A 23,669-nucleotide genomic window follows, 5' to 3' on the forward strand; every position below is an offset into this window, starting at 1 on the left:
GCAAATTACCTTGTTGAAATGCTTCAGGTACATGTAGCAAACTCCTAAGTTATGGCAGATCTCCTGTGCACAAGAGAAGGGAAAACAGCATCAGCTACATCTTTACAGCTGGCAAATGGGCAGAACAGAACAGGATCTTGTGTGAACAATTTTTGCTCAGTCAAGTCTCAATTTGAAAACACAAACTGTATCTCTTTTTCAAGTCAAGGATTTTACGTTTTCACTTCCATTTGACAGATTAAATATTATATATGAATTGGGATTCTTGATGAGAAACAAATGGTTCCAATTCTCTGAACAACAAAAACAAGATGAATGAGTGATTTTCTAAGAAAGCAGAAGTTGTAAGAGTTATTAGTGAGAACTGAATTAAAAGGTGTCCCTGGAAACAGGATTAACTGGCAGAATCTGAGACAAAGCATATAACCCCAATAGTAATTTGAGTAAAACCAGCCTTCTGGCTTGGAGATGATGACAAGTACCTGTGTTCTAAGTTGTAAATCTGACCCACCACTACCACAAAAAAAATAAAGAAGATGACAAAGGTGAGAATTGCACCTTCTTCAGTTTTAAAACCACTTCCAGCATTTGAATGAAATGCTCAGGATTCTTAATGTTTTAGAAACAAATTTGTCAGAGTCAAATTTATTATTATAAGCGTCTCTGAGTAGCAAAAAATCTTTTTTTTTTAATTAATAGTATTTATTTTTCCAAATATATGTAAAGATAGTTTTCAACATTTATCTTTGCAAAACTCTGTGTTCCAAATTTTTCTCCCCCTCTCTCCTTCTTCCCCCTCCCCAAGAAATATCACAAGCAATCTGATGTAGAAAACATGTGGAATTCTTCTAAATATATTTCCATATTTGTCATGCTGCAAAAGAAAAATCAGATCAAAAGGGAAAAAAATATGAGAAAGAAAAAAATGCAAACAACAAAAAGATGAAAATATTATGCTTTGATTTACATTTAATCTCTTAATTCTCTTTCTGGATGCAGATGGCATTTTCCATCACAAGTCTACTGGAATTCCCTTGAATCACCTCATTGTTGAAAAGAGCCAAGTCTATCACACTTGATCACCATGTAATCTTGTTGCTATAGACAATGTTCTCTTGGTTTTGGTTTTGCTCACTTCACTTAGCATCAGTTCACTTAGCTTTTCTGAAATCATCCTGCTTTCTGATAGAACAATAATATTTCTTATAGAATAATATTTCATAACATTCATATACCATAACTTATTTAACCATTCCCTAACTGATGGGCAACCACTCAATTTTCCAGTTCCTTGCCACTACAAAAAAGGCAACTACAAACTTTTTTTTTTTGCACATATGGGTCCTTTTCCCTTTCTTATGATCTCGTTGGGATACAGATTCAGTAAAAACACTGCCAGATCAAATGGGATACAGTTTGACAGCCCTTTGGACATAGTTCCATATTGCTCTCCAGAATGGCTGGATTATTTCACAACTTCACCAACAATGAATTAGTGTCCCAGTTTTCCCACATCCCCACCCAACATTTATCATTATCTTTTTTTGTCATCTTACCTAATCTAAGAGGTGTGTAGTAGTACCTCAGAATTGTCTTAATTTGAATCTAATCAATAGTGATTGAGAGCATTTTTTCATACGACTAGAAATTGTTTTAATTTCTTCATGTGAAAATTGTTCGTATTCTTTGACCATTTATCAGTTGGGAAAATTTGTTTTCTCATAAATTTGAGTCAATTCTCTATATCTTTTAGAAATAAGGCATTTATCAGAAACACTAGCTGTAAAAATGTTTTCCCATATTTCTGCTTCCCTTTTAATCTTGGCTGTATTGATTTTGTTTGTGCAAAACATTTCTAATTTAATATAATAAACATTATCAATTTTTCATTTCATAATGTTTTCAAGTTCTTCTTTGGCCATAAATTCCTCCCATCTCTACAGACCTGAGAGAGAGAGACTATCATAGAGAAAATTCTAAAGATTCAGAGTCCCATCTGGCTTTTGAAAATCTTTCTGCCCAAGCTGACATATGCAGTTTACATCAATCAATCAAGAACAAAGAAAAATGATCTATATCTAAGAGTGAACAAGAGTACAAAGTATAGATAATAGTTTTAGATTTCTGAAACAGAATAACAGTAACAACTTCCAGCATACCCAGAAAGTATCATTTCCCTAAAATCAATATATTATTTTGGAACCATTTCTTCCAGCTATTTTCCTTTCAATCTGGTCAAAGATGAACTCAAGATATATTTCTATTAACTAGGTTAATCAAAGGATGCTCTTGCTCTTAATCTGATTATTATTCTAATCAATATCAAGGAGAAACTCTTCGGGAATGATCCAGTTTCTCCCGTTAAGAGCAAAGATTCTTCACCTGAGATCTATGAACTTGTTTTGTTAATATGTTGATAAGTTGATTTTCTTTGTAATCCTATGTATATTTATTTTATGCATTTTACAGCATTATTCTAAGAAAAGTTTTATAGACAGCCAATGAGGTCCAGGACACAAAAATGATGCATAATCTCCACTTCAGAGATAAGCATTGATAAATATGATAGAAAAACCTAAAATAAAAGACGTTATTTCAGAATTATTGATAATGTTCCTCATCCATACCAGAACAAAGTATTATATAATGTAACCAAAGAGGAAAGAAGATTTTAGTGTACCTTGACAGAAACTAACACCATATGACTTTAAATTTCTTATACTGGAGTATTGTGGCATAATGGAAAGAATTGGCCCTGGAATTTTAAGACCTAACTTTATATTCTAAACCAGAAACTTACTAGCTATGTGGCCCTGAGCCAGGAACTTTATTTTTAGACCCTCATGTTAATTTTCTGTAAAACAGACCTTAATGCCATTTGCATAGAATTTCTGTGAAGAAAGCACTTTATAAATATAAACTATAAAACAAGTACCCATTTACTCCTTTCTACAAATATTATTTATTATTCCTAAATAATTTGGCATTCTCAGTAACTATGGGGTTATGGGGGATAGTTTTAGAGAGAGTAGGACTATTGGTTTCTAGAAGCCACACACATCTCTAAAAAAGAGATGTACAAGGGCACAGAAGGAATTCTAACTGTACAAATCTTAACAGGAAGGAAAAACTTCAAGAGGGAAACGAATACCTATCCAATTTATGTCTATCAGGCATATGAATTAGGTATATTTGGGCATGGCAAGAGACATATTTGGGAAATGGAAAAGCTATTCCTTATTACCTTGGTTCCTTCATTCTATAACAATCAATCCTTAAAGAGGAAAGCCTTACAGGTTCCACATGAGTAGGGCTAAATCTATTAATTACCTACTTCCATTATCTCTATTTTTAAAAATTATTCTTAACTTAATAAAACAAACATTTTCATAATGTAGAAACCAGAAAAAAAGATGATTGCAATGAAACTACAATTTTAGTATATACAATTTGTTATTCCTTTTAAATATATAAAAGTTATGTAACTTTTTCCTCCCCTTTTCTTCCTATTATCCAAGCTGAGACATGGCTACCATTAGACACAAATATGTGTGTGTGTGCATGTGTGTGTGTGTGTGTGTGTGTGTGTGTGTATACATGTAAAACTATTGTATACATACTTTTATGAATCAGCTTTTTCTCTGGATGCAGATAGCACCTCCTTTCATAGGTTCTTTATAGTTAATTTATGTATTGATAATAGTCAAAATGACTTATTCACCAAGCTGTTCTTAAAACAATATTATTACTTTATACGAACATTCTCTTTGTCCTGCTCATTTTCCTCTTCATTATTTCGTGCAAGTCTATCCATGTTTTTCTAAAATCAACAAACTCATCATTTCTTGTAGCATGGCAGTATTCCACAACCATCATATTCTACAACCTGTTCAGACATCTCCTAATTGACAGAAACTCTCCAATGTCCATGCTATCACAGAGAAATATGTAAATATCTTAGAACATATAGGTTCTTTTCTTTTTCTTCCCCCATAATCATCTTTGGAAACAGATTTAATAGTGTTGCTAATAACTTTTGGCCTAATTCCGCATTGCTTTTCAAAATGGCTAGATTAGTTCACAGTTCCACAAACAGTGAGTTAGAGTTCCGATTTTTCCACATCACCTTTAACATCTGTCACTTTCTCCTTCAATCCTTTTAGCCAATCTGGTATGATTGGTGTGATTGACAAGAAAAAGAAAAAAACTTCTAGTAAAATTCAATAGCCGATGTTGTAACAATCTGTCAAAATTAAAGACATCCCTTTCTGTTAACAATCAATAAACTCCTTTTCAGAGTATGTTCCTCAGAAGGGAGTCTGTTTGGGAAATTTCTGTTATGTCATAACAAAATGTACCAATAAGTTTTTTAAAACCCATAAAGAACAAATAGTTCCCTCACAAGTTGAAAGGAAGGAAAAGCAAAGTATTCATTGGTGGAGGGAAGCAAACAGTCAGGACCAGGTTATGGAAAATAATTTATTCAGATAAAGTCTTCATTTTAGGCAAACCCAACAAAAGAAAATGCAGACCTACAAAAAATTTAAATTAAATTAAGAAGTAATTATTTGTATTATAAAAAGTTTCATTAAAATATTTCTTTAAATGATAATTTTCTTAATTCACTGAAAATGATTTAGTCTGAAAGAATGCTCCAGATGACTACTAATAATTAAAGGAAATCAAAACAACTGTGAGTTTTTACTCTACAACCAGGAAATTGCCAATAATAATAAAAAATGGAAAGAACTCATGATGTATAAAGATGGGCACACCAATGCACTGTTGGTAGAATTGCAAATAGGTCCAATCATGGGCAAGTAATTTAGATTATACAGAATTAGACTAAAATGTACATAATTTTTGTCCCAGAAATTCCACTAAGTATAAGCTAAAGAGTCAGTGACCAAAAAAGAGCCCCATATATGTACCCAAAAAACTAGTAGTGGATTTTTTTTTAACCATTTAAAGATAAATTTTTGTGAAGATCGACATCCGGGATCAAATATAAAAACCTCAATTTGGCATTCAAAATTCAGTATACATGATCCTCTTCTTGCCTAGCTTTCTGGTCTCTTTCCATGTTACTCACTCCCCATGTACTTTGTAATTCAGGGACAGCAGCCTTCTGACTTTTCCTTGAACAAAATCCCCATTTGCAGACTCTACAGGTCCCTGATTTGCAACCTTGCCTACCTGGCTTCCTGTATGATCCAGCAAAAATTCCCCTTTTCTAATCTCTCAACTGCTAGTGCTCGTTCTGTTGACTATTTCCTATTCATCCTGTCCACATTTTGTTTGTAATATTGTCTGCATGTCATCTCTTCTACTGGACTATGAACTACTTTTCTTTGTGTGGATGTGTGGATAATACGTGCATGTGTATGTATATTATCTGCTTGTGGACATGTGAAATATATATGTAGATTTGCAGCACAGTATATGTGTAAATGTATATAATGTATGTATGCGTGATGGATGTGTATGTATACAGACATATATATTTATATTTATAAAGATATATGTGTATATATATATGTGCGTGTGTGTATACATATTTACTTATGTTTGTAAGGTATATTCAAAACAAATATGTGGTAATTAAAGGCATGCTAGATGCCTATGATTCAAGCTATGGTACCAGATTATTTGTCAATAGTAACTCACTGTGCCCAGATAAGAACAAGAAAAGTTTTAAAAGATTATTAATGAAATATTAATTACAATAAGATACATTAACTTGATAAATGATGAGATATGCATGATTCTTAATGGAAAAGAAGTGAACATTCTCTGCTTACCCAATCTTTCTGGTTAAGTTTGGCTGCTTCATTATAAACTTCAATAGCTGCTTTATGTTTCCCCAAAAGAAATCTGCAGAAGAATAAAATTTGCAGAATTATGAAAATCACTCTTATTACCCAATTAACCCACAGACCTAACATTTCAGGCACAGCTATTACTTGTGTAGTCTTAGGAAGCTTCTTCAAAGTAAACTATTTTGCCAGCAAGATGAATAGCAAAAGGACAATTTTTAAGAGTTTTAGCTACAATTTTTATTGTGCTTCAATTCTTATCAATCTAGTTTTTGAGGAACTGGATGTTGATGAACCAGGTGACCTTGTCACATGTTGAAGCTTTGATTTTCCAAAAAATAGGTTATATTTAGGTAGGAATAGTTAGAAAGCCTATACACATTCCCTCATTTGATCCTCAGAATAATTTAGCATTAATGTTCCTATTTTATAGATTAAAAAACTGAACAGCTGAGAGGTTAAGGGATTTGTCCACTTCCCTAAAGTGCATTGTTTTTTCATGAGACATGAAATTTGAAGTGATAAAAATAACCATAAAAAGGAACAAGATGTCACATGGGTATACAGAACACATGTAAAGGAGCTATGGAACCTTTGCATGGTTATTCTCCCTATTCTGAAATACCAGATTCTGTTACAACGTTGGGATAAGGTCTGCAGTACCCATTATAGCCCAATGGAAACATTCAGTGTAATGGAATACTATTGTTCTATAAGAAATGGTAAGCAGGTTGATTTCAGAAAAGCCGGGATAAACTTACATGAACTGATGCTGAATTAAGTGAGTAGAACCAAGAGAATGTTGTATACAGCAACAAGAAGACTGTGTGATGATCAACTGTGATGGATTTGGCTCTTTTCAACAATGATGTGATTCAAGGCAGTTATGATAGACTTGGGATGGAAAGAGCCATCTGCATCCAGAGAGAGAACTATGCATTCTGAAAGTGGATAGCATTTTCACTTTTTTTGTGGTGGTGTTGCTTACTTAATTTTTTTCCCTTTTGACCTGATTTTTCTTGCACAGCATAACGAATATGGAAATATGTTTAGAAAAATTGTTTAATCTATAGTGGATTGCTGCTATCTAGAAAAGGGGGGAAGAGGGAAAAAAATTGGAACACAAGGTTTTGCAAAGATGAATGCTGAAAACTATCTTTGCATGCATTTGGAAAAAAACAAAAAGCTATTATAAAGAAATTACATAAAAAATAAACATTCAGAAATGGTCTGTTCACATCAGATTTTGTGAAACCAATTAAGAAGTCAGTGATTTGGACCCCTACATCAGTAACAAATTCATCAGATGAGCTTAATGTATGTAAAGTACTTTCTAAGAATAAAAATGCTAAATAAATAAATGGAATTATTATCATGTTTATATTATTTTCCTCTGGAGAAACAATGTTTCTACCTCTGACACACTTGTTTCACTAACACTCAACTCACCTGATTCAATATAAATATCAACTAAAAAATTAACTATACTTCCTTCATACATCAGTACTACTGATGTATGTACATACATTATCCAATACATTAACAATATCCTTCATACATCTGTGCTAAGATACATTAACATAATCCAATAACTGTCTTACTTTCCTAGATTTAAACCGATTTGATTTTTTTAGAGATTAAGATAAGAAAGGAAACAAGGGTGAAGGTTTAAAGGACTTGGGATAAGTCTAGGTGTAGAGAATGAAAGATTCCTTTACTTTATCCAGAGAACCTAAACAAAGAAAATTCCCAAGCTATTTCAATATAGTACAGAATCTCATGGCATGGAGTAGGTACATAATCAGTTCAGTCCCTACCATTCTGAACTGAAAATAAACAGTTCTTTAAAAATTAAAACATATTTCTCTCATACATTCCTACTGTACAAAGGAAATATCACTTATTTTATGGATCTATATTTTCTAATATGCCTATTGGTCAAGCTGCCATTAGTAGATGAGCACACCAGGAAATTCACCAAAAATATTGCAGCATTTGACATTAGATAGTGAAGAAAGAAAACCTAATCTTAACTCTGCAATCCCAGTGCCAGTTTTCGGTACTTACAAGGACCTGGCCACCTGCTTGAGGTTGTCAGCATTCTGAGGATTGAGAACAGCACAAGACTGAAAGAGTTCTAGGGATTCTTGGATATTCCCTTCAAGACGATATATTAAAGCTATGAGGCAACAAACAAAAAGTGAGTAAAACCATGTCCTGGACAGAGAGGAGGACAGAAAGGATAACATAAGCACAAGCCTGTCAGATTAAAAACTTTAATGTACAGCCTCTTAACATCGTTTTCCCAGGGGCACTCTATCAATCAGGATCTAACTTAAGAAGAGATTTAGATATTGAAGTGCCCCTGGAGTAAAGTACGTTAAGGTTGTCTGTAACCATAAAACTCCTGGCTATCTTCCTTTAGCATTCCCTTACAAAATGACTAGTAACAGCCAAGACAGTCCAACAATAGCACTCTTCCTCCTGCGGGGAGGCCTCCTTTGCTGGCTGCTTTGGGTTTTCGACCTGATTATTTCAAGAGGGAATCTCCAGATCAGGAGTTCTTTTTAAAATGATATGGACCCCTTTGATGGTATGGTATAGCCTAGGGACCTCTTCTCGAAATGCTTTCAAATCCACAAAATACACAGGGCTATGAAGCAAGACAATTATGTTGAAGTAGTTATCCAAATAGCTTTTAAAAACAAGTTCAGAGACCCCAAGGCTGCTCTCTGATTTTAATAAGTTGAGTGAGTGTTCAGACCTTGTTTCTGTCAGTCCCAAAATAGGAACTTTTCCTTGACTAAAAATTTCCTAAGAAGCTTCAGGGGGTCCCTTGTGCTTCTAGAATAAGAAATGAGTTCCACTGCTTGTCACTTTGAGCCCTTCATGATCTGGCTCCAGCCTTTCTAATTTGATTTTGTACTCTCTCCTCTAGCCCTTATCTCCAGACTTGCCTGCTAGTTCCTATATGCTACTCCAGTTCTTGCTCCTGCCCCCAACAAAGGCTTTTCTCCTATTTCTAGAGTAATATCCATCTCTACTTCTTGGAATCCACAGATCCCTTCAAGTGCCATCTCCTATGTCTGACCTTTTGGGATGTTTCCATTGTGAGGACCTTCCAGGATCTCAAAAATAAAGAATTTTTCCATATTTTGTATGTATTTATTGGGATACATTTGCTTTTCTCCAGGAGAATGTCTGTACTTCAAGCAGAGACTACTTTGATTTTTGCCCTTGCATCCCCAAAACCTAGGGTCAATGCCTGACACATAATAGGTGGTTAATAAATGCTCAGTGAATTTAAATGAATTGAATTACTGACTTGGAAAGTCCAGAGTTTTTTAAGGTTGGCAATATTGTGGTGCTTCTGCCAAACCTGCCCCAACATACCTTAATGTAACATGCTGATAATAGGAGATGGGATCACATCAGTCCTAGTAAGACCACCTATTTGGTGGACAATGAATGAAAAAATATTCATTTATGCACAGAAGCAAGAGAGGAAGTTCCTGAAAGTCCAATGTGGTTCTCTTGTATTAAAGAACACAGATCAACTTAGTGGTCCTGAAAGAGCTTTGGATCAATTTTCATTCACCTAGCATCCCTAGCTTATCCTGGCACCCCAAACTCAGTCCTTGCCCTCCATCCTGCCTGGCCTCCCAAGGCCCTGCTTTTTCTTCCAGTTCTCTCATCACTGAATCACTCTGTGAGTCCCAGGGCCCTTTGTAATGACTTGGAGAGACAATGGTTAAAGAGGGCTGAACAAGAATTGAGGAGAACACATTGTTTCCCCCCACATTGGCATTAACTTCCAAATAACCCAATATGTGCTGGTCTTTCCAGATTTCTGAAGAGAGAGATATAAAGAAGAGGGAATTAGGGTCAAATAAGATAGTTTGTTGGAAGTTTGTTTTCAAACCCAGAATCTGAATCTGTATCTCTCTCCCACCAAAAAAAAAAAAGAGAGAGAGAGAGAGAGAGAGAGATAAAAGAATGTTTTTTACCTTGGACATAGATAGCATATTCACATAACCCTTGAGTCTCCTGAAGTTGTTCCTTGATAAGAGCCTAAAAGAAAAAAAAAACTTTAACTTGTACTTTATCACACAGTCACAAAATTGCAAATTAATACTATTTATTTATATGAGAATCCTAAAACACTAAATTATCCATTATAAAGCAATTTATTCAGAGAGGCAAATCAATTCAATAATTTCTTAGGATTTTGGCTCAGTTTGGAAGAAAAAAAAAGTTTCCCATTCAGTCATTTATGTAGCCTTTTAAAAGGCTTATAAAGGACTTTCTTTCCCAGCAACACTGAGAAATCAGGAGTATAAACATTTCCATTTAACAGATAATAAAACTGAGATTCATAATATCAAAAGTACATTTCTAAAGGCATATTACTTTCAAATCCAGGATTCAAAACCAGGCCTCTCTTGATTACTGGCTCAGTTTTCTTTCCAATCCTCCACTCTAAAAATGAGTTCTTTAAAATGCTTATTTTTTTTTAAATTTTTTTAAAAATTAAATATTTCCATAAATATTCGGTTCTGTGCAATGCAGGTTTTTTTTAAGTTTTTAAAAATTAAATATTTCCATAGATATTCAGATATCTCCTGAAATTTTCATTCAGTAGATTCCACCCCCCAAACCCCCCAAATCACCAATTCTATTTTTTAAGGAGGAGTTGTCTTTTTCCAGAAGTCATTTGGAGTAAAAACTGAGGTTGGTGAAAAATAAATTCTGCAGTACATGAACAGGCTAAGAGAGTTTTGAGGTACAACCCTTAAAGGTCTGACATCAAATGAGAAAATATCAGAAAGTGAATAATAAGGAATTATTTTTTTAAAAGAATGAAATTTAAAAAGATTTCAGAAAGAAAACTCAGTCAGAAACCTTGAGAGTAAGCACATAAACCAATAAAGAAGATGGTAATAACAGGGCAAACACCTTCCAAGATATCTAAAAAAATTCTAATGGAATGAGGCTAGGGAAATCAAAAAATATTCGTGCTATAAAAAACAAGAGACACGATCAAAACAAATAAAGACAGCATTCTCTGGGTTAACTGTTTTTTTCTTTTTTAAAATGAGATTCATCATAATGGAATTAACATCCTTCAAACTGAAGACAATGGCCTTAAAATATTCAAATGTATCTATGATCTCACTTCTTTAAGGGCTCCCAATTCAGTGATGCAGATTACCACCCATCCACTCCTAGCCATGTCCTGCTGACAGCTGGCAACAGCAGGTTCCCTCATTAGGCCGTCCTTCCTCATTCTCTCTTCATGTTGCACCAGCGGAGTCTTGGAGCATCCTGACAGGCTCTCACTCTCCCGATGAGAGCAGACCTTGTTCTTTTGGTACCTTACAATTCCCAAGGATGGTCTTTCTGGGCAGTCCCAGAAGGTCACATGGCACACAGCCTGCTCTCTTCCATTTCCCTGAGTGTGTGATGCTTTTCTTTAACCCTTCAGAAGCAGTAGTGGTCTAGGTCTTACTGTCAGATAGCAATGCTGGGAAAATAGAGTTTATAATCTAATAACCCAGTGTTTACAAGCAATTTCTTCTAATTGATAAGTAAGCTGAAGGTCTGACCACTAAGGGATCTTTTGGCTTCTTTGTCAAAACAATTAATTTATATTGGCTTAAATTCTAGATAAAATTATTCTAATTAATATTATTTTTGTTGTCTGTGTCCCATTTTTAAAAGCGATACAGAAAATATTGAATGCCAGCATAGGATTTGTTTATTCCAAAAAATGTCCAATTTTTTTTAGATCAAGAATTTCATTAGCAACATCTTATTCCCCACTATTATAAGATAGCTATTTAAAGGTTTAGTGGGAAAAAGAACTAAGATTAGTTATCTGTTATGCTAGTTTTCTTAAGGCCCCAGTTCTGAACTACTGTTCTCTTAAGAGATTTCTTTCTACACACTTGAAGGTCTGGAGTTTATGAGGCCTTTAAATTAAAATAAGTCCCTCAAATGAAATTTTTGGTTTTGCCTTCGTGTACTCTTTGGAGGATATTTCTCCTTTCCTTCCCTGTACAAGACTGTTGAAACAAGAATCCAGGATTTGATGAAGATATCAGAAAGAATCACTTCAAAAGGTGGGTGAGGGAAGGGAGAAATTCTCCCTGTAGGATGGATTGAATGACTTTAGATATCAAGGATGTCAACATCTGAGAAAACAGAATTTTAAAAACTGACATCTCAGTGCTGGAGGAAGATCAGGCAGCCAATACTGCTCTTCAGAACGGCCTAGAGGAGAGCTCCTGTTCATCAAAGTTTCTAGAACAGACAGAGGCTGCCACGTTGTTTTCCCAAATGGTTGGATGACTTAAGAGATATTCTTGTCTTAGGGGCCCATAATTACATAACTATAATCTATTAAGATACAGGAGACTGATGCTTTTGATATAGCCATCTGAGATCTTACATACTTATGAGAAATGGAAGGTTTTTCAACCTCTCCTCTGATTTCTATCACAAGAAAAAACTCTAAATATTTTATCATCTTTGAAATTTGGAAACTTTCAAAAGTGGCCAACCGTCATCTTTAACCACTAGTGAATGGAGAAAAGGTCTTTTAAAATAATTTCTAGCCATGAGATTATTCAGGCCAGTTCCAATGACCTTGTGAGGATGAGAGCCATCTACACGCAAAGAGAGGACTGTGGGAACTGAGTGTGGTTCACAATGTAACATTTTCACTTCTTTTGTTGTTGTTTGCTTGAATTTTATTTTCTTTCTCATTTTTCTTCCTTTTCAATCGGATTTTTCTTGTGCAGCAAGATAATTTTATAAATATGTGTGCCTATATTCAATTTACATATTTTTTATCATGTTTAACGTATATTGGATGACTTGCCATTTAGGAGAGGGAATGGGGAGAAGAAGGGGAAATTGGGACATAAGATTTTTCAAGAGTCAGTGTTGAAAAATTATCCTTGCATATATCTTGAAAATAAAAAGCTTCAATAAAAAATAATAATTTATAGCATCAAAGTTTCTCTGCTTTTCAGTTTAATATCTCAGGGTATAGCTTACCTTGCATGCTGCATAGTCTTTGCGGATATAATGAAGATGTATCAACCAGTTCTGCTTCTCCAAGATAGGAAACTCGGAGGCTGGTGGAACATTTTGCCAAAACAAAAACAAAAACTGTCAATGTCAGATATTCTCCTCTTGTATCCCCCCCTTTAGACCAAACAGTTCTTTACAAATAATGTTACATACAATTAACATTTTTCTTATTTGTGTTGAAAAGAATGTTACCTGAATACTAAAAACCATTAAAAAGTATAAAGAAAAAAATATGGAATCAAAAAAACTATCAAATTTGGGATAGCTAATTAATATCAAAGCATGTAAAAATCACAAAGTAAGTCCATTGATTAGTAACATGTATTTCATCTAAAATACTATCATCTTGTTGATGAACTTGAAACAATGTTATCTTATTCACTTCTCTTGATTCTAAGACAACCACAGCCACTGCAGTAAGCTAAGGCTTCCATGTTAATTTTGGCGGTTGAAGCACAAACGCAGAAGCAATACTGGTTTCCCTCCCTCCTTTTTTCCACAAGAGAACCGAATGTTTAAGAAAGTGAAATGACAAAAGAGGCAAGGTATGATTCACAACTATAAGTAGGAATTACATCAATGTCTTGGGTCCAAGTTCTACTCACTTTGTTCCAGTTCTGGAATGAATTTTTTTTTTTAAATCCCTGAGAGCGAAGAAAATGTGGTCATGATAAATGGCACCTTGTGACTTCCTTCTCCATGCAAGTGAGCCATAAGGTTCCATAAGGTCAGTGGAGGATGATTTCTCCCTAATCTTTGGAGCTTGGAAAGTTTTAAGACATTTATCAACTAACAGATTAGTTCAGAGAAGCTAGATACTAGAAAGATAGCCACCAGATGATGAACATTTTAGTCTTTGTAACTCAAAACAGAAAAGTATCGTCATAAGCATTTTACACAAGTAACTATACAAATGATAAAACCCTGATCTTTTTTACAGTACTCATTTTTCCTTTGTCCTACACAAAGACCCTCATTTTCATCAATGGCACCATTATTCCTCTCAGGTCCCGAGTTATCACTGATTTCTTTTACCCGTTCTCTCCCTGCCCCACCTCATACATAGCAAGTCTCCTTAAAAACTTCCTTTGTAGTAAATATTTGCTGAATTGAATTCTCCACATTGGAGTAAAAACCAAAACTATGTAAAACAACAAAATAATAAACGGCAAATTAGCATACTATAGTGATCAGACCATGAGACTGTAAATGGCTCACCGAGCATTTAAGACAAACTACAATTCTTCTTACCTCCTTTCCTTTTTGTCTAACAAGGTAAATTCTGCCATTTATCAACCATGGAAGCAAGATATGGGAAATATGTGAAAGGAAAATTTTCTGAGTTTTATACAATACCAAGATAAGGAAAAAAGTTTATTTCCGTGTTTATAGAAACTCAGAAGTCTTACTTATAATTAAAAGTTCCAGATAAAATGTGACCTACTTTGTGGATTTTTACTCAGAACTATTCATAAATTTGCACCTTGGAAAGTATCTTCAAAGTACCATTTAAAAGAATTAAGGCAGTTTCCAGAGGTGAACACTAGGGGTCACTAAGCCCACCGTGGAATGGCAATGTGTCAAGTAGATAAGGGAACATTGATTTTCAACTTTCTTAAGAGATTTTGCGTACCAAAATTTTGTCACCTAAATGCTACTTGTAAATACCCTATAATAGTCCTCTTATTTTGATGTGAATAAATCTCACAACTGTATAACTTTTATGGGAAATTCTCAAAGATAAAGGGATTCTAAAAATCTTAGAAATTCTTTTATTCCTAAAGAACAGGAAAACTGAAAACTGATGATGCTCCCAAGATAGATTTTACCCAAAGGATAGAAAACTGTATTTCCTCTATTTGAAATAATGATCATGGCAATTTACCTCACTGACCTCTGCACAGAGGGCCACTATTACTTATCTTCTTTCATAGTGAGACTTATTTAGAAGATCCTTGAAAAATGGTACAACTTAAAGAGTTTAAAAGGATTTTAGAGATCATTATGCCAAACCCCTCATTTTGCAAATGGAAAAACAGACATGATTTGCCCAGAGCTAACATGGGGCACACCTCTGAAATTTGAACTCAGGTCTTTTGACTCCAACCCTCCTGGATCATTGCTTTGCTATGGCAGAGGGACTCTCATAGGAAACTCAATAATATTAAGTTTTAAATTGAAGAAAGCAGGGAAAACATTCAGACCATAAAAAACATCCGTTATGAATATGAAGTTGAAATGATGAATAGATTTAAGGGATTAGATTGGTAGGTAGAGTAGCTGAAGAACGATGGATATATAGATTTACAATGTTGTACAGGAGGCAGCAACAAAAACCATTCCAAAGAAAGAGAAGAATATGAAAGCAAAATGGCTGTCTGATGAATCTCTAAAATAGCTGAGAAAAAAAGGAAAATGAAGAGGAAAGATACACAGAATGTGGACTTCCAGAAAACAGCAAAAAGAGATAAAAATTTTTTTCTTAAATGAGCAATACAAAGAAATAGAAGAAAACAACTGAATTGGAAAAACAAGAAATCTCTCCAAGAAAATTAAAGGCATCAAGGGAGTATTTCCTGTGAAAATGCATAAAATAAAAGACAAAATGGTAGGGATTTAACAGAAATAGGAGAAGTTAAGAAATGGGAAGAATAAACAAAAGAACTATCTAAGAAAGACCTTAACATCACCAATAACCATAATGATGTGGTTACTAATCAAGAGTCAGACATTCTGAAGAATGAAGTCAAGTGAACCTTAGGCAACATTTAATAATAAAGCTAGTGAAGGTGACAGAATTCTAGCTGAGCTATTTTAAATCCTAAAAGATTTAAATGATATTAAAATGCTACACTCAACATGCCAGCAAATTTGGAAAACTCAACAGTAACCACCAGATTGGAAAAAATCCTAATCTTAAAGAGAAGGACAACGCTAAAAAATATACTACTAAGATTATGCTTAAGATTCTTCAATGTAGAGACCAAATTGCTAACATTCACTGGATTATGGAAAAAGCAAAAGAGTTACAGAAAAACATCTACTTCTTATTTACTGACTACACTAAAGCTTCTGTATGGAACACATCTTATCTAACTTACATGTAGAATTATATCATGCAAAATTCTTTACTGGACATCAAAAACTGGAAGAAATATCAACAATCTCAGATAGGCAGATGATATGATTCTGATTTCAGAAAATGAAGAAATATTAAGAAGTCTCTTGATAAGGGTGAGAAAAGAAGAGAAGCTTAACATCAAAAAATGAAGATCTTGGTGACTGGTCCCATCACTCCTTGGCAAATAGAGGATAAAGAAATGGAAACAATATCAAATTTTATGTTCTTGCACTCAAAGCTCACCATAGATGCCAATTTCAGCTTAAAACAAAGCTCCTTGGAAGGAAAGCTACGGCAAATTAAAAGCAGAGACATCACCTTGCCGACAAAGGTCCATATGTCAAAGTTATGATTTTTGGACTACAGTGGCACAGAATTGATACTTTGGACATTAGACATTTCCTTGGACAGCAAGGAGATCAAATCAGTCACTACATAAAGATTAACTCAAGCTATTCCCTGAAAGGTCAAAATACTGAAGTTAAAGCTTAAATACTTTGAACACATAATGAGGAGATGGAACTCATAGGAAAAGATCCTGATTTTGGGAAAGATTGAAGGCAAAAGGAGAAGAAAAGGGCAGAGGACAAAATGGATGGACAGTGTCCTAGAAGCAACAAACATGAGCTTGGACAGACTTCAGGAGATAAGTGTAAGCAGAAGGTCTGGAATGCTCCATGGAGTCATGAAGCATAGCTACAACTGAACAGGACAACCACCACTTCCAGCTCCAGGTCCGGTGCTCTTCCCATTACAACATAACTTAAGCTAAGCCATCATTAGGGTATAGCACAATAAAAGTCACCAGAATGCTTATTATAGCTGGCATGTTACTCTGAGTCCCCAGCAGCAATAAAAGGAGAAAGTAAACCCACTCTAGTGCAAAACAAACAAACAAACAAGCTGAGACATTTATACTTAATGAGCAACTGTCCACCACATTCACTCTTCTTCTAGCGTCACTACAGTAAAGCAAAAGAAAACTGAAGCTATTCCTGGGAGTGCCATCCCATTCCTCCCCACTAAACACAACCCTCAAGCAAGATTGTCCTGGGCAAAAATGTTATGCAAATTTGTATATATAAATGTTATAATATAGATTGAGAGGGTAGTCCACAATAGAATTTGTCTGGGCCATGCCATTTCCATCTTCAGAGTATTAGAGTATGACTCTAATTCACCAGACGCTTCTCTCTCAAGGAGAGGCCCCGCCTCTTTTTAAATTCATGCAGGGACAGAAAGCCCTCGGACTCCTAAGATAGCACCTTCCTCATTGGGACAGCCCCAGTTTATAGCAAAACTTTCCTTATATTAAGATAAAATTTGCCCTTTGACATTTTTCCCCAATGTTCTCTATGCTCCCTTAGTAAATATACTTATATTAATATTTTTTCACGTGAAAATCTTTCAAACAGACTTAAAGACAGCTATCCTCTACTGTTTCAAACTATAGTCATGTCAATTTATGTCAATTACTCCTGCAAATGGGGTCCATATTGAGTAAGACCATTAGCTCAGCTCTGGAAAGTAATCTTGATAAATAGTCTAAAATCATGTTGGGAGGCAGCCTTAAGAGTCAGGGAGGTATATGTTCCAGTTCTGTCTCACCCACAGATGAATGACTATAAGCTCCTCATTTATTTAGAGAATACTTGGCAATTCTCTAAGACTAAGTTAGAAAGGGACTGAGCCAATGCAAGAAATATTCACACTATGAGTTCCCCAACACCAACGAATCCCACGTCTGAACCCACTAGGCCTACCACGTAATCGTCTCAGATTCAGATAACAACTTTAGATCTTTTCACATATACTCTATGGAAACCAGGCTTTTCTCTAGTTCATGCTTATAGAGCTGATTTTTTTGAAGCTAACTATAGGAGTGTACATGTATTCCTATGAAATTTCTTAACTATTTTAACCCACCAGTCTAGATTGGAAATCTTTTTTGGGTCCTGGATCTGCTATTCAACATATTGAATCCCCTGACTTTGTATTATCTAAAAATGTGATTGCAATGATAGCAATTATTTCATTCTTTGTATTTGTATCCCCAGTGCCTAACATAATACCTGACACATAAAAGGGATTTAATAATTTGATTGACTTAAGTCACTGATAGAAACACTGACCACCACAGAGCCAAGGACAGATCCCTATATAAGTCACCTAAAGACCTTCCTTCACTTTGACAATAACCTATTAAACAATACTCTACTGGTCTGGTCATTCAACCAGGTTCTCTCTCCATTTAGAAGAAAATTTTGTATTATATTCTGCACTGTAGGCAAGAATTTGCTTTATCAACAGAACAAAAAATTATTTTTCTAGAACTATTCAATCCCTCTTGGACCAGTTCCTTCAAGAATGCTCTTTTCTAGCTGATCAAAGATAAAACTTGAGAGATGTCTCAGTCTTTCACTCTAATTCCCTTCAGGGCAAGGAGAAAAAGATTATAATTGCTTTAAACTGGATCAATTAGGAAACTTTTCCCTAATCTTGCCACCAACCTAATTACTTGCAGATGAGTTTTTCCAAGGCTAATCAAGAAGAGAAGAGCAGGATGCTTTCTGAATTAAAAGTTATTGAAAGACTAATAAACATTCTTTCATGTTAATCCAAAAGCTTTGGACTAATATAATTTTAAACTGCTTTTTAAATATTTATTTGTAAAAGAGAGAGGGGCAAGAAGTAAATAAAATAGGTTTGGCTGTATCCATGATATGATCTAGAATTTTGATAGTAATGGAAGTCAAATTCACAATACTATAATATGGAATATATCCTTTTCCCTTTATTTTGAAAAAGTAAGCTAACTAAAAAAACAATGCTGTTGTAGTTAAAGATAAGAAAAAATGTTTTCTCTGAATTCATATTTTGAAAATCTTTCTGAAATCATTAGTTCAATTAACTGTAAAGACCAATCTAGGTTCTCAAGAATTAATGATAAACACTCAATGCCTCCTCTCTGTAGAGAGGTGGTAAATGTGATTTGGGATATAAACTCTCAGACACAGCCATAGTTTGATGGTATGGCTTCAGTATTTTTTCTTTGTTAAAGAAGAATTCAATGGCAGCAGATTTAAAGAAAAATGTCTGTGGAATAAAAACAAAAATAAAGACAAAGCAAGTAAGGAAGGATATAGGAAAAGGAAAAGGAAAAGGAAAAGGGAAGAGGGAAAAAAGGGAAAAAGAAAAAAAATCATTAGTTCTTTTTACTCTCTTCCTAAGTACCAAATGAAATTCTTCCAGTGCTGTAGACTTGGATGACAAAACGGTAGCGAAAAAAAGAGCTCATTAATAAGAAGAGCCATGAAATAAGATTCTAGGCCCAACTCTACCAGTGATATCACATGTGATTTACCCTTCCCAGCACACCCTTATTTCCTTAGCTGTCCAATATAAGGATAATAAGTTCCCTCTCTAACTTACAGAGATGTTGTGAATTCAGAGCAGATGAATAATGAGAATGCATTCTGGAAAAGACAACAAACCAGAAAAGGTAAGGTACTGTTATGATCATCACTCAGAACATTAATTCTCATTGCCCAGAACTACATAGATGGAGAGGCAGAAGGTACAGGAATTTGGCTAAGTCTGTACTGACCCCAGGATATATGCTGGAAGTTGCTTTTTGTAGCTAAATCCCTGTTAGCAGCTTGTTTGCTTGCCATGTGCAGCTTTTTCCTAAAAGTGGAGTTCAGAAAAAAAATAATAGTTATTTAAAAATTCTGGTTAATCAAATTTTACTGTACATTAAAAATTATCACATATCACCTTGATGCCTTAAATCAAACCCCAATAATAGATAACATACTTGTTATTATTATGTTAAGTTATATGGTATCTTAAAGGCATATCTCATAGAACAACCATCCTACCAATATGTTTTTGCAATAAAGTTACTAAAAAATTATGATCACACCTCACTGTACCATCAGGAAGCTTTGTTGTAACTTCATTCAACCAAATGTTCATTTATATCACTGTTTCTATAAATAGAGGTTTATTTAACTCAAGTAAACAAATATATATTAAGTACCTGATATGTGTCAGGCAGATGCTAAGGAAGTAAAAGGGGGAAAAAAGTCACTACTTTCCAGGAGCCTGTATTTTACTAAGAGAAAACAGATAACTTGTCTGTATATGTTTAAAAAAGTATTTTCAAGTCCATTATTTCATTTAATCTTTCTGTCATCCCATAAAGTAGATAGGACAGTGGTTACTATCCCTATTCAACAAATTAGGATGCAGAGAGGTTGTGATACCTGAGGACAAAGAGTCATGTGTAGAGGACCAGAATCTAGGACCCCAGGGATCTTAGGCCATTGCTTTTCTTCCTACCTTATGTTGCTTCCAAATCCAGAATTTATGCAAATCTAGTGTTGAAACTATCCATAACTAATTTAAGTCAAAATAACATTTTAAGCAATCCTAATCTACTGCTGATGAAAAGATAAAAATATATATAAAAAAAAGGTTTAACCAAAGTAAAAAACAGGAATTAGGTTTTCTAATACTAAATAGCTTTCTACTAAATCACTGTTGTTTGCTACTAAGAGAGTAAATTAAATATGATCCTTCTAAGTTCTTATTTTTGTATAAAAAGTATGTAATCTGACAGTGTATCCTTTTATGCTTATTTGATGTGCTTAAATATCCACTTCCCTACAAAATGATCCCATTATTACCTATTTTTTTTAGATTCAAGCAAATGAGACCATTGTTAATTCATACTTTCATAGACTTTGTAATCTAGCATATAAAACTATAGTCTCAAAAAAATTTCAGAATGGAAGGGCACTTAGAGGTCATCTAGTTTACCTGTATCTGAAAAAAGAATTCCATTCACAATATGCCTGACAAGTGACCATCTCATCTTCTCTTAAGGACCTATACCTCCATCCAACTGGGGGAAAGCCACCAACTTCCAAGGCAGCCCAATGAACTTTTGGATAGTTCTAATTGTTAGGTTTTTCTTTTTATAAGCCTAAATAGGCCTCTTTGAAACTTCTAACCATTGCTCCAAATTATGCCCTATGGGTCCAAGTAGAATAAGACTACCTTCTCTTCCACATGAAAGCCTGTAAAATATGTGGAGACAGCTATTCTGTCCCATCCTTCCCCAACCTTCCAGAACTTCTCTATTTCATATTAAATATTACCAATTCTTTTAACTAATTCTAGGGGGCATTAGCTTAAGGTCTTTTACTACCTTGGTTGCTTTTTTCTGGACACTCAACATTGACTTCTATTGACTATCAATGCCTTTCCTAAAATGTATCGTCCAAAACTGAACACATACTTTAGATGTTCAGTACTGAACAGGGCAGAGTACAGTGGGATTTCTTGTTACTGTGCACGTCATTTTAGAGCAGAAGGTTCCTTGGAGGTAATGGGATCAGAGAGTGAGGAAGAGCCATGAGAGACCCTGGAATCCCCAAATTAGAAGAGACCTTAGAGATCAACCCGTCCAACTACTTCATTTTACAAATGAAGAACCCAAGATTCTGGATGACTGATTTACTCAAAGAAGCTGACCTAATTAACTAAAGGGCCCACTAGAATCCAAACCACATGGCTCAGGATACAAGTGAATGCTTTTTTGCATTGTTATCTAAGTAGGAAGGGGCAGAGCATCAGAGACACTGTACTGTACTCCTAGCTACATATTAGTGATTTAGGCCACATAAAATAGCTTGTTTTGGGCCCAAGAGGAAACTAGAAAGAAGAGGAAGAGCATGGCAAGCAAAGTAGTTTTTTTTTAAATTACTTTGCCTAGAAGAATAATACTTTGCACACAGTATACCTTTAATAACTGAAATGAACAAAATTGAATTGAAGCAATAACAAATGCAAGAATTTTTGTGAACTTCTCTACCAGCCAGATTGACCTAAGAAGACAAAAATTATTTTGAAAAAAAAAAGTGCTATTCTTTGAATATCTGAAAGATCTTTATAAGACATGGTGGTGAACCCTGGGTAAAGCCACATTACTCATACACAAATTCTGTTAGGTTCTAATAGTGAGAGCTAAAGACTTCGAAGGACCAGGCTAGCTAAGTACAAAGAGGCTCATCACCAGTACATTGGCCATTTGGCAATGAATTCATTGGCCATGGTAATTCATGAAACAAAGTAATATACGACATGTCTTTCAGTACTATTTCCCTTTGATTTTATAGTGATGCTGTCAAGTGACAGGAAAGGTGGAAAAGATGTTACAGAATCACAGTTTTTCTATATATATAAACAGTAGTTTAGCTAAGGGTACTTTTATGTGAGATCCTTGTCAATGTTCAACAAGTGGACATATTATTAGAAGATCAGTGTGACTCTAATAAAGGAGTTGGTTTTAACAGAGCAAGAAGAAACATTATATCATGAAGTATGTGGAGCAATTGGTTGTGGAAGTGGAAATAATGGAAACAACTAAGTGGAGAAAGAGAGCCAGGATCTGACATGAACCCTAGATTTGGACAAAGATTTCAAAAGATTCAGAAAAAGTCTAGGTAGGATCCCACAAACTAAATTCTGCAAAGGAAGTCTTAAGAGGAATGTAAAGCCCTTAACATAGAATGCCAAAGATACAAAGGGAAACAATTTCAATGAGGAAGAAAAACCGTTGTTGTCTAAAGAGCCTGATGTGGATGCAGAGAAAACTCATCAATCAAGTTAGTTTGTTTGTTTGTTTTTCAAAAACAGGTAAAGTAGATGGAATCAAGAGCCAGTTACACAGTATGAATGTTAAGACCTGTGAAAATATCATCAAAGGTATTAAAATAAACTAGGATCATTGGGAAATCGAAAAGATCAGTTTCTAAAGCTACAACTGTTTGCATTGCCATTGCGAAGGCTTTTTCAGCTCAGATCTCCCTCTGTTAGCTGGCTTCCTGTCGCAGCTGCCCACATTGCTATCGCAATCCTTATTCACCTCTTCACTTCAAAAAAGATTGAAGATTTTTCCCTTAACCTGAATTCCTGACTCCAGCTGATTTTAAATATGCGGTCATTACAACTAATGATGTTCCTGGGATCTGTGTATAAAGCTGGTAAGGATCCAAAAATATCTTGATTACTTTTAGATTGGGCTGGACAAAATGACTGCTAAGGTCCATTCCAGCTTGAAATTTTATGATCTCCTGGTGCTGATAAGTTTAAATTTATCTCAACAGACTTACAATATTCTCTTTAGCATCTCCTTCTTGTCTATTCTTCACCCAGATGCCAAAATGTTTCTAAAAACTATCAATGGCTCTGTATTATCTTTAGGATAAAATATATACTCCAAGACCTCCACAGTCTTGCTCCAATCTGTCTTTCAAGCTTTATTTGGCTTTATGTGATATATATATATATACATAGATATATATATATATATATATATATACATAAATATATATATATATTCCAGTTAATCTAAAGTATAATAAAGATAAGTTTTTTAAATTCAGGATTCTAATTTTTGCCTCTAAAAGTAGATTGTTGACAGTACAAGATACTGTCCGTATAGACAATATTCCTTCTTTATCTCTGTCTTTCACAATTCTCATCTTCTTTTATGGTTCAGCTTAGGCATCTCCAGAAGGCTTCTCTAAAACCATTCAATAGTTGATAACTGTTCCTTCCATTAA

At 34.6% G+C, this 23,669-nt stretch overlaps 1 protein-coding gene across 7 annotated transcripts in view; it reads right to left on the reverse strand.

Annotated features, from left to right (window-relative positions):
• Window positions 1-23,669, reverse strand: part of BBS4 (Bardet-Biedl syndrome 4) — a 69,066-nt gene that overhangs the window by 18,466 nt on the left and 26,931 nt on the right. For 5 of the 7 annotated variants that reach the window (XM_051982344.1, XM_051982340.1, XM_051982339.1 and 2 more), the window contains 6 exons: window positions 19,643-19,722; window positions 12,879-12,958; window positions 9,824-9,887; window positions 7,884-7,995; window positions 5,802-5,874; window positions 10-63 (listed from right to left, as the gene is read on the reverse strand). In XM_051982344.1, the coding sequence (XP_051838304.1) occupies window positions 10-63; window positions 5,802-5,874; window positions 7,884-7,995; window positions 9,824-9,887; window positions 12,879-12,958; window positions 19,643-19,709 (450 nt within the window). In that variant the 5' untranslated portion in view covers window positions 19,710-19,722. The remainder of the gene's footprint in view (window positions 1-9; window positions 64-5,801; window positions 5,875-7,883; window positions 7,996-9,823; window positions 9,888-12,878; window positions 12,959-19,642; window positions 19,723-23,669) is intronic. The other 2 variants (XM_051982342.1, XM_051982341.1) reach the window with 2 other exon arrangements.

The sequence above is a fragment of the Antechinus flavipes genome, chromosome 2 (assembly GCF_016432865.1).
Source record: "Antechinus flavipes isolate AdamAnt ecotype Samford, QLD, Australia chromosome 2, AdamAnt_v2, whole genome shotgun sequence".
Taxonomy (NCBI): Eukaryota; Metazoa; Chordata; class Mammalia; order Dasyuromorphia; family Dasyuridae; genus Antechinus; species Antechinus flavipes.